At 37.0% G+C, this 15,642-nt stretch overlaps 1 protein-coding gene across 3 annotated transcripts in view; it reads right to left on the bottom strand.

Moving 5' to 3' along the window:
• The window catches only part of EYA4 (EYA transcriptional coactivator and phosphatase 4), a 227,065-nt gene that overhangs the window by 14,587 nt on the left and 196,836 nt on the right, over nucleotides 1-15,642 (bottom strand). For all 3 annotated transcript variants that reach the window (XM_036318349.1, XM_036318351.1, XM_036318350.1), the window contains exons 12-13: nucleotides 13,848-13,931; nucleotides 3,141-3,230 (exon numbers count right to left, since the gene is read on the bottom strand). In XM_036318349.1, the coding sequence (XP_036174242.1) occupies nucleotides 3,141-3,230; nucleotides 13,848-13,931 (174 nt within the window). The remainder of the gene's footprint in view (nucleotides 1-3,140; nucleotides 3,231-13,847; nucleotides 13,932-15,642) is intronic.

The following is a 15,642-nucleotide window of genomic DNA, read 5'->3' as shown; positions in this document are numbered from 1 at the left end:
ACATACATTTTCAGAAAAATCAAAATAATTGTTCTTCAATTAGTTTTCACTCAGAGGAACTTTGCAGGAATCATCTTGGCCAAAACATGAAATACTAAAAACAATGTAATGCTTTGGCTTTAACAAATTTCAGTATAAGAACTCAAACATTTGGGGTAATTCTGGAACTAATCTTAAATTCTTTAATTTTGTTTTATAAGGTGACCGCAATGTTGTCGCTGATCTTTATCAGTTGTAATCCACAGCAGTCTTCTCTCACTTTTGTGAGCCAGAACTCCCTGGTGCCTTTTTTCTGGAAGTTATTCTAACTGAAATAACACTGTGTTTAAACAGAACATTCTCTTCTTCGGGGGAGTAGTGTGAACATTTGCCTTCTCTGCAGTTGGGCAGGATGTCTTGAAGTGTCTATTAGGGGGATTTAAATTTGTGTCTTCTAAAGAATTATGTGAAAGCAGCTGCTACTTACTACATATGGTACAGTATCTATTGAAGGATTTCAGTCTCAAATTAGATTTTTAGGTTAAGAAAAGAAACCTTGAGAGATTAAATACACAAGAGTGGAGGGAGGGACCATAACAGGCTAATGATAGAGTTCCTCTCTTGAGGAATTCTCCTGTTTGTCAGAAACAAAAAAAAAAAAATAGTGTAATATCAGTTATGAAGCCCATAACAATCTTTGCTTAAAAGAGGTTTACTGAAATAAAAAATTGGGTGAAAGTAAAGTTGACTTTCAAAATCAGATGCAGAAGGATAGTGGAAATGTATGTAACGCTACTGAATGATCTTGAAACCCATTGTTTAGATTTTGTTAGTTTTAGTATTTATCTCACTTAAGTCAGGAAAAGCTTTTGAGTTTCCTTGGGCACTTTGACTGTGCATGTGTGCATGTGGCATGTGTGTGGTGTGTATGTGTGTGTGTGTGTGTGTGTGTGTGTGCATGTATGAGAATTCAATCAATTCATATGCAAGAGGCCCAATCACTTTTTTTACAAAAATTAAGTACAGGATTGTTGGATACTAAGTTTTAGTGTTTGAGTCAAATAAAATTTTTATCACATTCTAAACACAACTAACAAGCTGTAATCATAGGAAGAAAGTCAATACCAATGTTTTCTCAGTTAATTTTTCTACCAGAGATTTTTCCAGGCATTTAAAAAAATATTTTATATAGTACCTAATCCAAAATAAAAAATGCTTAAAGCATCATAGCTGAGCATATGTTTGTGATATGCAAATATTCATGTCAAAAGCATTTGCAAATTCATTATATGCTACTTTCACTTTCTTTTGTGTTCTGTTAAAAGTTGGGTGGCAAATTTATTCCATCTGTCTTCTAATGTGCCAGTAAAATAGCTAATGGGTCATTTAGTCCATTTATTTCTAGTAAAAAAATAATTAATAAAATAAAATAAAAACTATGAAATTTGGATAAAACCACACAAAACTTCCTTTTTTTGTTGTTGTTTTTTATAGGTTTTGAAGGACTAATAATCTTAAAATTCTCTTTATAATGAGGCCAACCTATTTCAACCAACAGAAAAACCAACCTAAGAAGTTATAAGTCTATATAAAAATTCAAGTTCCAAAAAGGTTCAAATGTGTTTCCTATTATCATGTATATATAAAATCATTCTGTATACTAGACAGGGATCAGTAGTAAGATTACTTTAAATCAGGTTTTAGAGAGGTGATTATTATTTCTTATAATAAAACTGAAACACATGCCTAGAAATACTAATCATTCCTATGTCCATTAAAGAAAAAAAAGAAACTGCTTTAAACAGACAATAATTTTATTATCCAGTAAAAACAGCGACTCACTGAAGAGAAAACAACAAAATACTATTACACAGGTTTCCAGAACATACATTTATCAGATATACTGAACAACACAATTTTTGCTCTTGTGTCTTAACTGTGAGTAAAACTGGATTTTAAGAACCTGTAATTAAAAAACATCTCACTGAAGACACTGACTAACCTGGCTTTTCTTTCTCACACGCCTCTGTGAATTCAGCAGGGTGCGGGGCAGAAGTATGTGCTCTGGAGCCAGACTCCAGAGTTTCAAATCCCAGTTCTACCACTCAGCTAGCAGTTACCTTAGACATAATTTTTATGCTTGTAACCCTACAATTCCACCCCTAGAAAAATAATGTGATAAACATATTAATTTCTAGAGGTTGTTAATTATTTAATGGAAAGTCCAGTAAAATAATGTTGAACACAAAGTGGGAAGGATTCAGTAATTTAAAATATCCCTCTTTATTCATAATATAGACAAACATTTTTACTCTACTGTGAAACCATGAGATAAAAAACTAAATTTAAATATGACATTTTAAAAAAAGAAAGAGAAATCTCTTCCAGCATTGTGGTGCTTGACTGGGAAGTATTCCTGGTCCAGTGCCCAAGCTACTCAGTTATTTCAAATTTTATTGTCTGAATGCCTAATGACTCAGATCATTAACACCCAGATTATATACCTATTACAGGACCTATTCAGCTATTCTGAGGCTATTTTTTCCTTGGGTCCTTTCATTTTGTTGTTGTTTCACTTTCTCTTCATTTGAGGTTGGAAATGGAAAAATAAATTAGAAAAAAACCCAGTGAAATCAAATAAATGGAATCAAACCAGTCAGATGTGTGATATAATCAGCTCTAGCAGTGTTTCATCTGAATGGGGAGGAAATGAAGAATGATGATGTTGTCTAAAATTAGGTGTCAAGTTATCTACAAAATGTAATGATCCATGTTAGCACCATGAATAGCATCTCAGACTACTGTCCAGTGATTAACCTAAAGAGTATCCTGGTTTATATCCCGAAAAAGCTAATGCTAATTCCAAAAGTGCACATGGATTGTATTTGAGACACTAACAGGATGAAGAGCAGTGTATTTGAACGCACACAGATCTGAGATATTTCTGTTCTAATTCTGTGCCAGGATATATGTACAATTCGTTAACTAAATTTAGCTTTTGTTTGCATTTATATATACAAATTTCCCCTTGACAGGAACTTTACTCTTCTCTTATGCTAAATTTCTATCTTTAAGTTTTCTTGAGGTTATCTGGTGTTATAGAAACCATCCAAACATTTTAATAGTTGGATACAACTTTTCTTAACTTTTAAAATTCTTACCTCTAAATCATTAAAAAATAAATGTGTATCAGCAAGATTAAAAATCATTTCCTCCATTCGGAGTCCAAGGGTTACAGCCATGGGAGGATCCTGAGAAGAAAATACACACACAGTGAGGTAAAATTTCAGTAACTACAGTTATTATTAAACATATTTTAAGTGCATATTGTTGTGGGGATGGGATGACGACAGATTTTTACTTAAGATTCAAAAGATTTCCCAACTATCTGAAAAGGTACCTTTCCAAGGGTTCATTTAAGACATAATAAGTATACAGATGCATCTGTGAATTTATAGGAATTTATGTGCACATAAAAATGATTTAGGGAAAGTTTTGACATAAATCTGTATGTTTATGAGAGGATCCGGTCTACATATACTCCATGGACAGTCCTTTGGAGAAATGTATTTGGATGGAATACTGAACAATGCTACAGACGTTAAAAATAAGAAAGGATTTCCTTTAAAGAATGATACATAAGAATTAGGACTGGGAGAAAAGTAGGTCTACTGGATGTTTGCAGGACTTGAGCAGACAATGTCACCTGGAGGCAGGATACGAAGAGCTGGTGGAGCACGGTGAAACCACCACTTAATTATGAACTTCATTTTGGTCAACAGGCAATATTTATCTGCAATGAGTGTATAGATTGGTCTAACCTGCATTTGACTAGGAATAAAGAGAGAAGGGTTGAGGATAACGAAAGGAATTATTAATTCAGTAGATGTAATCTATGTAGAAAATATATACACTTAGAAGTTTAATGAAAGTATGGGGATTAGTAAGGAGTCAAGTGACTTATTTTTTGTTTATAGAAACCAAGATGTTACACAGCAGCAAGGGGTTGAGAAATAAGACCAGAGTTCGTACTTTACCATGACCAACTACAGTTGAAAGCCTGGCATCAAGAAGCGAAAGACTAAAAAGTAAGGAGGGTGTAGGGATTGGGCTAGGGAAGTAATTCATGTTCAAACATGGTGTTTAAAAGATCAAAGTTGGAATGATCTCTAAAGAGAACTACAACAGTGATGACCCTGAAGATACAGAAAATAGAAAACCTAGATGGAACAAACCCTCAGAATTTGAGACCAGAATGAGCCTGTTAGTAGGGAGAATATGGTTTTGAATAAAGCTGACAAATCTAGAAGAATACTATTTGTTTGGCTGAGAAGTCTTTTTGGAAGACCTCAGAGGATGATTTAGGTTAAGTGGCTGGGCCAGGAGCCAGATTGTAAGAATTTAAGGAGAGAGTACCAAACTTGTGTTTTCAATGGTCTAATAAATGACATTTCAAGAAATGTATTTTAACTTGGGAAAATGTAATGCTAACTTGATATTAATTTATGATAAAATACACAATCCAGGTCGGGCCCAGTAGTATTCATATACACCCCTGAACTTATCTCACTTAGCAAATAGAAGCCCCTCCTCATTCTACACCTATGCTGCAACAACCAATTTTCTTCCTATTTCCATAATGCTTTGAGGGGAACACTCTAGAGCAGTGATGGTGAACCTCTTGAGCTCGGCATGTCAGCATTTTGAAAAACCCTAACTTAACTCTGGTGCCGTGTCACATATAGAAATTTTTTGATATTTGCAACCATAGTAAAACAAAGACTTATATTTTTGATATTTATTTTACATATTTAAATGCCATTTAACAAAGAAAAATCAACCAAAAAAATGAGTTCTCGTGTTACCTCTGACACGCGTGTCATAGATTCGCTATCACTGCCCTAGAGTGTAAATATATTTGAAGTGAGTGTCACCTCATATTTTGTAGTGATTAAGAGCTAGAGAATAGGAATTGAGTGCTAAGCTAAGAAAAGAAAAAGGTCACTGAGGTGTGTTGAGTAAAGCCAAGACTTGATATTGGAGAAGGGAAAGAAAGGACAGTAAGAATATGTTAAATGTCAGCATAATTTTCTAATTGTCTACATCTCTTCCTCAGAGACTTCTGTGGAATTCATAGCTCAAGATTCTCTCTTCTTGAAAACAGATATCCATTGTTCACATCCCTGATGGTATCCTGGTCTTGTGTCCTTTAGTAAGGAGGACTCTACTGCTAGGTTCATCTGTCTTCCAGTGTCAGGATCATTTGGAGAAACATATCCAAAGATCAAATCAATTCCATTTTATTCAAAAAGAGTCATTCAAGAACAAGAACAAAAATATGAAGCTTTTTTATTTATTTTATTTTATTTTTATTTTTTTGGTCTCAAAGTCTTTCAGAATTCAGAGGGATCTCTCTTGCTCTGCTTCCTTCAAGTATAGAATTCTTATTTTTCTTATTTCTTTATGTTGTTCATGTTTTTGTTATCTTTGAAAGAAAATCTCTAAAGGTTGAATAAAAGTTGTAAAAATATACATTTGTCTTTTTTGTGTAAAAAAATTCCTTTCTCTTTGGGTTGGGGGTTGCATAGGCTGAAAACATAGAAAACTTGTAAATATTCTGTATAGTCATGGGACCATGAACAATATGTCTACAAAAATATCAGGAAAAATCAAATGTAATTATAGCATGAAAACATGTAATTCCATTAGTGACGCTCTGTGCTTTTGAGGAATGTTCACTGATGCAGGACAATAAAACTGAGCTCCACACTCCTCCGTATGTTTCTGATGATTACTGCCCTAAAGATATATATTTCACATGGGGGTTCAGAATGTCTTCTTTAAAAGGTTTTCCTTCTCAAGATTAGGTTGCTTAAATTCTTATCCTACAATTTGCCAGTTTTTCTTCTTTAAGTTTTAAATAAAACTATTGACTTTCTTATGTTTAGACCTCACATTCTTTGCATTGACAAATCAGATTTATGGGGATGGAAGAAAATATACTGTTCTCCTTTGATTGTTACTTTCATCAATTCCACACTTCTGAAGTACATAACTCTCTATGCTACCCCAGTAGTGATAGGAAAGTCCACGAAAAATGCATTTTGTGCATCTGATAAGCATGCAAACAAATATAACTTTTAGAAAACCAACAATAATTCTCTAACAAGTAAGCACAGCGTATGGTATGATGAAAACTGTGTTTGAGCATTCCTACTCCAGTGGGAATACAACTCCATGGCACTTGAAGGGGTTGCTCATTTGTTTATCAAGCTATGGCAATCCCACAACACACACTCTGGGAGAGCTAGGACTTCGTAAGCACTTTGGCAAAATATTATTTGTGAACAAGGAAAGTTTAGGTTTGCGGTTTGCCGTAGTGTAAACTAGCTGTGTTTTACCAAGGTTTCCAAAGAGTAAGGCTTATCTAAAGGGAGGGGTTTCATCTGCCATGTCAAAGGCTTGGCACAGACAGGCTAAGGATAGTTATGCCACAAGCCAAGGAAAACCATGCCTGTAAGAGGTGATAATCTAGTTTCTAAGAGAATGTCTAGTGAGGGCTGACTTTCAAACATCTAATTTTACTTTCTTTTCCCCCATCTTACTAAGTCCTTGGGAGAGTTGATTCTAAGTGAGTGGATTACAGTATCACATTTTTCTAGCTAAAGGACCCACAGATGTAAGAATCCAAGAAAGATGAGCAGGGATTTGGTGGGGGTCGCCTTAGAAAGGTCTCTGAAGTGTTGGGCTCGCTGGGCCTTGCCAGACTACTGTGAAAGAGCTGCCGGCGCCTGCAATTCCATGGTTTTATCAGGCATTTGAGAGTTAAATATACTTCTGGACTGAACCCAAGTTTTATACAGAGATGTTTGCTCATTTTCATTAGATGTTTGTAGAAATATGGGCACCTTATGAATCAAGAGTTACTGCCTTTTTCAGTTTACCTGTAGGGAGTGTTGAGTTTAGGGTCTGAAATTAAGTGATAGTGAAAACTTGGACAGAGGAAAAAAGTGGGATAATAAAGGCACCAACAGGAAGCTCTGATGCATATTTTACATATATAACAGTTCTAATAGGTTCAAAGTGTCTACAGCAGAGTTTAATATGGGGCAAACTGAACTTCTGCCAACTTTCTCTGTGCTCTGCTCTATTAAAATACTGAAACTACTCCCAAGACATTTGTTTTGAGAGAGAGAGAGAAAGAGAGAGAGAGGGAGAGGGAGAGAGAGAGAGAGAGAGAGAGAGAGAGAGAGAGAGAGAGAGAGAGAAAGAGAACGAATTGAAAATAATGAATAACTTTTGCCCCTTAAATGTGTGATTCTAAACCGGATGTTACCATCATATGACTAAGTCAGGTTCAAGTACAGCAGCTCTCTATATCTAAATACTATGTTAACACAGAGCAAAATTTGGAGCCAGACTGTCTGTCTATGGGCCTCTGCCCTGTACTGGGCCATCAGCTGGAACACTTCCCTAGGGACACAGTATAAAAATATCTCAGGAGAAAAAGCAATTATGTGTTGTTGTTGTTTTAATAGGGGACTTTTCTTTTTAAAGAATTGAAGTCCTTGCAACAGTTATTCATTTGGGACCTGAAGCACATGTAGATAGTGACAAAGGCAGAGATGTGTTAGTTCATTACAGAAGAAGGAAGACAAGCTTGCTCACTAACTAGAGTGGAAGTAGTGAGTGGGTCTGTTAGGAAATAAACTCTTTTAATCAGTGACAAGAGATGCAGTTCAGTCATGAATCAGAAGGAAAATTTAACCATTGAGATGTTTGTCTACGATGGATAGGCAGTGGACTGGAGTTCTCAGGGGGAATTGGGGAATGGTCTCAGGAACATTCATTTACTTAGCACACATTTACTGAGTGTCTACTATGTGGTAAGAATATTCAAATTCTTAACAGAAACCAATAGACAAAGTCCCTGTCCTTAAGGGGTTCATATTGTCACTGGATGACCTACCAGATATATAAACAAAGAAAAAACCCCCAAAGAAATATATAATATTTCAGCTGGTGAAAAACAAAAAACAAAACCAGAGTTAGCAGATACAAAAGTCGATAGGGATAGATGGTGATGGCTCAGTCAAAGAAAGCACAGGGAAGGCCTTTCTTAGGAGATGGCAGCTGGAGAGAACAGACCTAAAAACGGTGAGGGAAGTAGCCATGCACAGACGCCAGTGGTGGCAGGGAACATATGCAGAAGCGAGAATGAGTCTAGTGTATGTGGAAGAGTGTAAGGCAGAGACCCAGGTCAGGGAAGTAAAGCAAAGCAAATATGCAAAAGAAGAGAGTGCTCAACTGGGCCAAATGCTGAGAGCCCCAGCAAGAAAAACCATGAATTTGGCAAGAGAAGGTCATTCCTCGGACTTGAAGAGAGTCGTATGACTGGAAGGCTAGGGAAGAGCAGAGAGAAGGGGCAGCAACTGGAAAATGGGCTCAAGAGGATTTTCTGGTGATGGGACTATTACAGCACAGTCTATGGTGATAAGAATAATTCAAGAGTGGGAAACTGGGGACTCAGGAGTGAAAGATATCATTTCAGGAGTAGATTCCATGAGTCAGTGAGAGGGTCTGGATCCAGGATACGAATAAAGGTGTAAAGAAAAGGCAGAGCATGTGGTTTGGTGAGAAGATAAAGTAATTATTTCAGTTGCTATTTTTAGTGATGGAGGAGGAGTTTAATGAAGAATTGAGAGGGGAGCTGAAGGTGTGAGGGAAGAGGTTTGAAAAGTCAGCTGGAAGAGCTGATTCACCCGGGGGTGCTGAGACCCACTTGAAATTTGTGGTCACACTTAGCTGTCAGGGAGTAGGCAGAAAGGACAACCGTGAAACACACTGTCAAAACGTTAGATGCTTTCAAACTCTGCATTCATCATTCCATACGTACCACACTCACTCTCTGGTCACCCTCTGCTTCTCTAAACACTGAGCTCAGTGAATACCTTACATTATGGGATAAAACAACAGATACAAATCCATGCAAATATCCTCGGAAAACACCCAGTTCCCCAACATTCAGATTCCCTTGAAACCAAGTAAGATAGGTTACACTTTTGAATGTTTATTATGTGGTAGGCCGTGTTTTGAGTTTTAGTGCATTAACTCATTTAACCCAGCTAATCAAATTAGTCTTTTCATTCTTCTTCTCACTTTAGAAAAAAGACTGTGAAGTCGCACAAACACCAAAGAAACTATGCAAAGGCACAAGTGTAGGAAGAGGTGGCACTAAATTTTGAACTCAGCTCCATTCCTCCTCCACGCCAGAAGGCTTAACCATCATGCCCAGCGAGATGGTAACCTGCATGCTGTTAGCCATTAGGGAGACCTCCAATCCATGGCTCCAAACACTTGATTAATTCTAATCACTCCCCATTAAATGAAGAATTCTTGCTATAAAACTGTGTACAGATTGTTTAATATAACAGGAACCAATTGATTTATCCTTAGGAACATATTTCCCCAGTGCTGCTTTTATATAGGATGTTGTCTAAAATGAGCAAGTCGTGTTGGGAGCTTGAATTTTAATTTGACACTGTAAGGCAGGGATGGGGAACGTCCAGCCCGAGAGCCTTCCAAGACCCATGAAATCACTTGTTCTGGCCCTGCCAAGGCATTCGGGGTGAGCTGATTAAATGTTTGACCAAATATGGCAGGCTGGTTTTTACGTTGAGAATTCTGTATGGCTTGTGAATAATGTTGTAACCATCTGAATGATCCTTGGCAGGAAAAAGGTTCCCCACTCCTGCTATAAGGTAACGATTCGCTTCTCCTTCAGTCTTTTCATCGACTTAGGCTGCTTCCTTTGCATCCTTACTGTGAAATAACTTTGGAGAATCATGGCTTCATAGCACATGATGTATTAATGCTACAGAAGAAGTCAAATCCTTAAAGCACAGTTTATTTAGCTTCATTGTTTCTGTGCACCTGGGTTTTCACACTTTTGAAATATCCCCTTGCAGATCCCTCCTTCGAAAGCAGACCACCCTCAGGAGAGCACATAATCTTAACTATTCTATAATCCAATCCCTGCCTTGCTCTCTCCTACCTTTCTGTAACCTTCCTTAAATTCCATCCTTAATCTCAAACGCATAAAAGAAACTGCACACTATTGTTCGCTGGATCATTTGAGATCTTGCTCCTCCTGGCAACTATCATCAGTTTGGCTCAAATAAAGTCCTATAAAAATTCTCTACAGGTTTGGACATTCCTTATTTCAACAGGCCTCCTTGGAGTAGCAGAGAAAAATATAAAGGACAAGGACTTGTTATGAACTGACATGGTTTCCAACATATATACCAGCATTTATCATTTTGTAACCTTGGTCAAGTTTCTTAAATCCTCATAATCTACACTTCCTCGTCCATAGAATTTAGATCCCTATAAATTACAGCACAGTAATTACAAGAATTAAGTGGGTTAACATTTGTGAAAGTGACTAATAACAGAATTTTTTTGAGAATTAATTCATACTAAGAGTTCTGCTAAGCCCTTTAAACATGTTTTCTGTCTAATTCTTATTCATTATAAACAATATTATTCAAGTTTAAAGAAATTGAAGCTGAGGGATTAAGAAATTTGCTCTATGTCAGAAAGCTGCACACATGAGCATTGGGTTCTCAAAGTTAGGTTTATCTGACTCAAAGGCTCTTGTCCTTAACCACCATCCTTATTGCTCATGAAATGCCAAACACAGGCTCTACCACATGCCAGGTGTTCTGTACATGTATGTTCATTTTCCCACGCCTTCCAGTAGTGACCCTGATCCTTTGCCTATTCCATACCACCATGAGGCACTGATAACTGTCTGCCCCACTTTATTTCACTGAACATTTAAGTTTTCCTTGTTGATGGAAAAATATCCCAATCACCTGACAGAAGAGAATTAGAATTATTCCAACTTAAAGGAGAACTCACATAATTGTCTACACAGAACCTCACTAATTGTCCTTACTCCTTTCAGGAAAAGTCACTTACATATGTGTCCATAGTAGATTGCATGTCTATACTGTGTGATGTGCTGCAGCAGAAACACGACAAGCTTTGGGGACAAATAGTCTAAGGACCCAGGGTTCATCTCTGCCACCAACTAGCTGTGTGACTTTCACACATTTCACTTCCTTTCTGAGCATGTTTCCTCATCTACAGATTGGGGCGAATAACCTACCCCTTAAAATTGTGACACTTATTGCCTGGAACATCGTGGGCATTACATAAAACATTGGTTTCCTTCTTCCCCTAGCTTTGTGCCACCCTTCTGGAAAACTCTGCTATTTTAAGCAACTATAAGCATAGAAAATGTGTCCATTTTGTATTCAAACAAAGCTTCTGACAATACTTTAAAATAGTGGACCTTGTATGTGAAATGAAGGCTGTGTGTCCAGGCTGCCATGTGGCGGGGGGGGGTGGACAGGTTAATCGCAGTGATGCACCACTGCGGAGGGAAGTGTGAGAACTTTGCTTTTGAAAGTATTCTTAGAGCCAGTTTACGCATCACTCAAGAAAAGCAGCTTTATTTCTTTTTGATGGTTCACCCTCCTCAGCTCTTTATTGGCACCCCCCTCCTTATCCCAAATGGAAGTCCATGCTCAGTCCTGGGATGGAAGCAACTTTATGGTATTTTTGACAAAAAGAAAAATAATGGTATTCTGACTACGCTCCTTATTCATTGCCTTGGGGTCAAATGATCTTATTTCTAAAGATCAAAATTACCATGGAAGAATGAAGGTCTGAAGTCAGGAAATATTTTTAAAAAGCTAAAGATAATTGCAAAAAAGATTACTTCTACCACTGATATGGCATAAATGGAAGCAACACAGATATTTAGATACAGACACTGATGGTGACATTTTGAAGGGAACTTTATTTGAATTCATGTGTTCAAGTTAGAGTGTTTATTTTAAACGTTTATCTAATATGAAACTATCTGCACAAAAATATTGTAATCAGTTCAACAGAATTTACTGTGTACTACTTACAAGTCAAAATTATTCCATAAGAAATGCTTTAGATTATTGTCTGGAAACTTTTTAGATGGTATACTCTATCAGTAATATAATTTTGGTAGGCACACCAAATTTATGTGTAGTATAATTTACTTATTAATTATATACCTATTCTTTAAATTATAATCATATGCATGTGTTTACAAAGTATGTGCTTTATGAAACATACAACAATAGAAACTTCAAGATACAAGTGTGTGTGTATGTGTGTGTGTGTGTGTGTGTGTGTGTACTCATGCACTAACATTTTCTTTCCTTATTTCAGCTGAGCATCTTGTGTGTTTCTGGTGCATATGCTTGCATCTTGCTCAATGTTTTAGATGACAATGATTGGGATGAAGGGACTAAGACTCCTTCTTCTAAATGGTCATTAAACAAAATTGTTACCTTTCATATCAGTTTAGCAGCATTCATTAGCTACACTAAACATCAAATGCCCTGCAGATTCACCAAGGTTGCATTTTAGGAGGAAGAACATGAGTGCAATTCATCATTACTAATCTAGAAGACAAAGTTTAACAAACTTGCTAAAAACTGCACATTGAGCTGACATGAGACCCTATTAAATAATGTGACACTACAAAGAAATAGGAAGACAATTCTGTATGTGTGAACCAAAGTCAGATACAACTTTGAAACCGGTAACTGAAGAAGGGCCACTATGCTTTGAATTGACTCTTGTTAAATCATGAATCCTATAGAGTCAAAGACACAAATAGTAATGACATAAACAATTATGTTTCCAGATGAAAAGTCTGTTGCAGTTTCATCAGTCTTTGAAAAAGCACTCACAGGTGTGTAACAACACGGTTTTAAGAAGCTAGCCCACTATGACAATGACAGCACCCAGCCAGCGTGGCTCAGTGGTTGAGTGACAAAAGATTACTTCCTTATTCCAAATAGCATTTTATAGCAACATTTGGGGCAACAAATCAAGCAATTTTTTTAGTTCCCTTATTAAAGGCCTAGAGGGCTGGTGCGCAAATTCATGCACAGGTGGGGTCCCTCTGCCTGGCTGGTGATCAGGGCCAATCAGGGGCCATCTCACCCAGTCCCTATCAGGGAGATTGGGGCTGGACAGCTAGGGGGATGGGGGGAGGGATCACAGGAGGTTGGCTCACCACAGGAGGTTGACTGTGGGAGTGCACTGACCATCAGGGGGCAGCTCCTGCATTGAGCGTCTGCCCCTGGTGGTCAGTGAGCATCATAGTGACTGGTGCACTGGTCGTTTGGTCCTTTGGTCTTAATGGTAGCATATATATATATATATATATATATATATATATGGTAATTTTATATGCTTAAAGTCTATTTCGATTTACAAAAATTTTATAAAATAATTATAGGAAAGTAATAAGCTTGATTTCGATGTAGAAAACTCAATAATGAAGAAGAAACAAGAATGCAATTTTTTTTATTAGTTCTGTGAAATTTCCCAATTCACATAAAGAAATGATGGGCTAGTAGAAAGAAATAATTAAGAGCAGATTTGATCGACTGCAATGAAACCACTTAAATGTGTTTTTTTCTAATTATCCTTTTAATTCTCACCCCAAAATATGTTTTTTGATAGATTTTTTAGAGAGGAAGGGAGAGAGAGAGAGAGGGAGAGAGAAAGAGAGGGAGAGAGAGAGACATATATGTGAAACAGAAACACTGGCTGCCTTTGGCTCGTGCTCCAATTGGGGATCAGGTATGTGCCCAGATCAGGAATTGAGCCACAACCTTTAATGCACAGAAAATGCTCTATCAATAGAGCCACCCAGATGACTAAATATATTTTTAAATGGCTCTTGATTTTTCAGCAAAATAAAATTCTAGCAAGGTTTCTTGGGGTAAAATGTCTTGATTACTTACCTTGCCGTACTTCTGGGCATAGGAACCTGTGAGCAGTGAATGAAAAACAATGATGGTTTCATCCAAGTCCCAGACAAACACACGCTGAAGAAAAAGATAAATATCAAAGAATTATTAAATCATAAGGAAGCAAAAATCTCTTTATAAGTAAAAAACATCTCATTTTGTTGTTGGATATACTCTTGATACCATTTTAGAGAAACCTATGCTATGCCATTAATTTTTCCCCCAAAATTTTCCAGATCTAACTCCTGTAAAACCTGAGAAGCAAGAGTTATACAAACAATAAGCTTAAAAATCAGATATCCTAATTTGAAGAAATTCACCCAAATATTTATTTGCAGTTAATACCCCAAAAGACACATTTGGACTTTGTGATGGAAGTGAACTTGAAACTCTATCTTAAAGTTTTATACCTCATAGATTTGTGATATTTTACAATACATTTAAACATTTAAAAATATTTAAAAGACTCAATAATAATCCCTAAATAGATATTACCAAGTGTGAGCTCTTGAGTCAGCTTAGACCATCAGGTGGGTTGTTTGGTCTGCACAGTGAAATATTTCAAATTATTGATCAACTTTTTAAGATTAGGAAATTTCAAACAAACTTCAGGCTTCTCATTGTAGCAGAGACACTGAAAGCTGTAGCAATGCTGGCTGAGGTGCCATAGGGAGGGGTGGACCCCTTTTGATTGGGCCAATGCTCTCTGCTCTCACAGTAGGCTGGCTTCCTAGCCCAGTCCACCCATGGATTGTCACCAGCCAAGTCCCTGATGCATTTGAATCTGCTACTGTTGTTCAGGTAAAGGAAATGATCTCTCATGAAAAAGGTGTAATGACTATTACTTAACTTGACCAAATCTGGAAATTTAATGTTTTTTCTTAATTGAAGTGAAGCAGGAATTTTAGGGGGAACATAGGCAGGATTAGGGATTTTTTGGAATTGGGGTCCATACTGGGAGAAGGTGCATTTCCATAACACAAGGAAGCCAGGTGCAGTTACATCTCCATAAGACAAGGGAGCAGCAACAGTTGTATTTACATAAGACAAGGGAACTGGAAGTAGCCAAGAAAGGTCTATGTTTACAAACTAAAGAGAAGGAAGCCCTTCATTCAGATGGAAAAGAAGAAAGCCCAGAGGAATGGAAGGACCATGAGGAAGGAGGGGCTTAGGAATCACTATAGTAACCAATTTGAAGGGGAACATTGACCAATCAGAGGGGTATCAGAACACAGGAACTGCAGCCTTTATAAACCACAGGGAAAAGGAACCCAGCGGGACCCTTTCCCCCTCCCTACGTGGGAGTTCGTGGGTGTTCATTCTGTGGGACTCCTCCCTCACTCCACGCGGGAGTCTGTATCTATTCTTCAATAAATTTCCACCTTTGCTATACCACTTTCTGTCCTTGGATTCATTCTTCAATTCTGGCGGACAAAGAATCTGGGTTCCAGTCCAAAAATTCGGTATCAGAAGTAGGCAGTTATTTAAGAAGTAACAGATTAAGGTTAAGAATAGTGTCTCCTGATGTTTTATAATAAAAGTCAACCTGTTTCTTATGGATATATCTCAAAGGAGCTTTCAACCAGAAAAAAAAAAAAAAAAAAAAGGCTCATGAAAATTTTTACAGACCTAAAAATTTTAACCTGTATCAGATGACTGGAAATTTTTTTTCTCTTTTCAGAAGATAACTTTTCATTTTCATACAGATTAATTTTACCTTTTACAATTAATTGACCCATATAAGTATCTTTCATTACATTAGTACCACCAAATGAAGTGTTTCTCAGAA

The sequence above is a fragment of the Myotis myotis genome, unplaced genomic scaffold (assembly GCF_014108235.1).
Source record: "Myotis myotis isolate mMyoMyo1 unplaced genomic scaffold, mMyoMyo1.p scaffold_m19_p_7, whole genome shotgun sequence".
NCBI lineage: Eukaryota > Metazoa > Chordata > Mammalia > Chiroptera > Vespertilionidae > Myotis > Myotis myotis.
The sequence above is the reverse complement of the archived record's forward strand: the minus strand, read 5'-3'. Positions and strand labels throughout refer to the sequence as shown.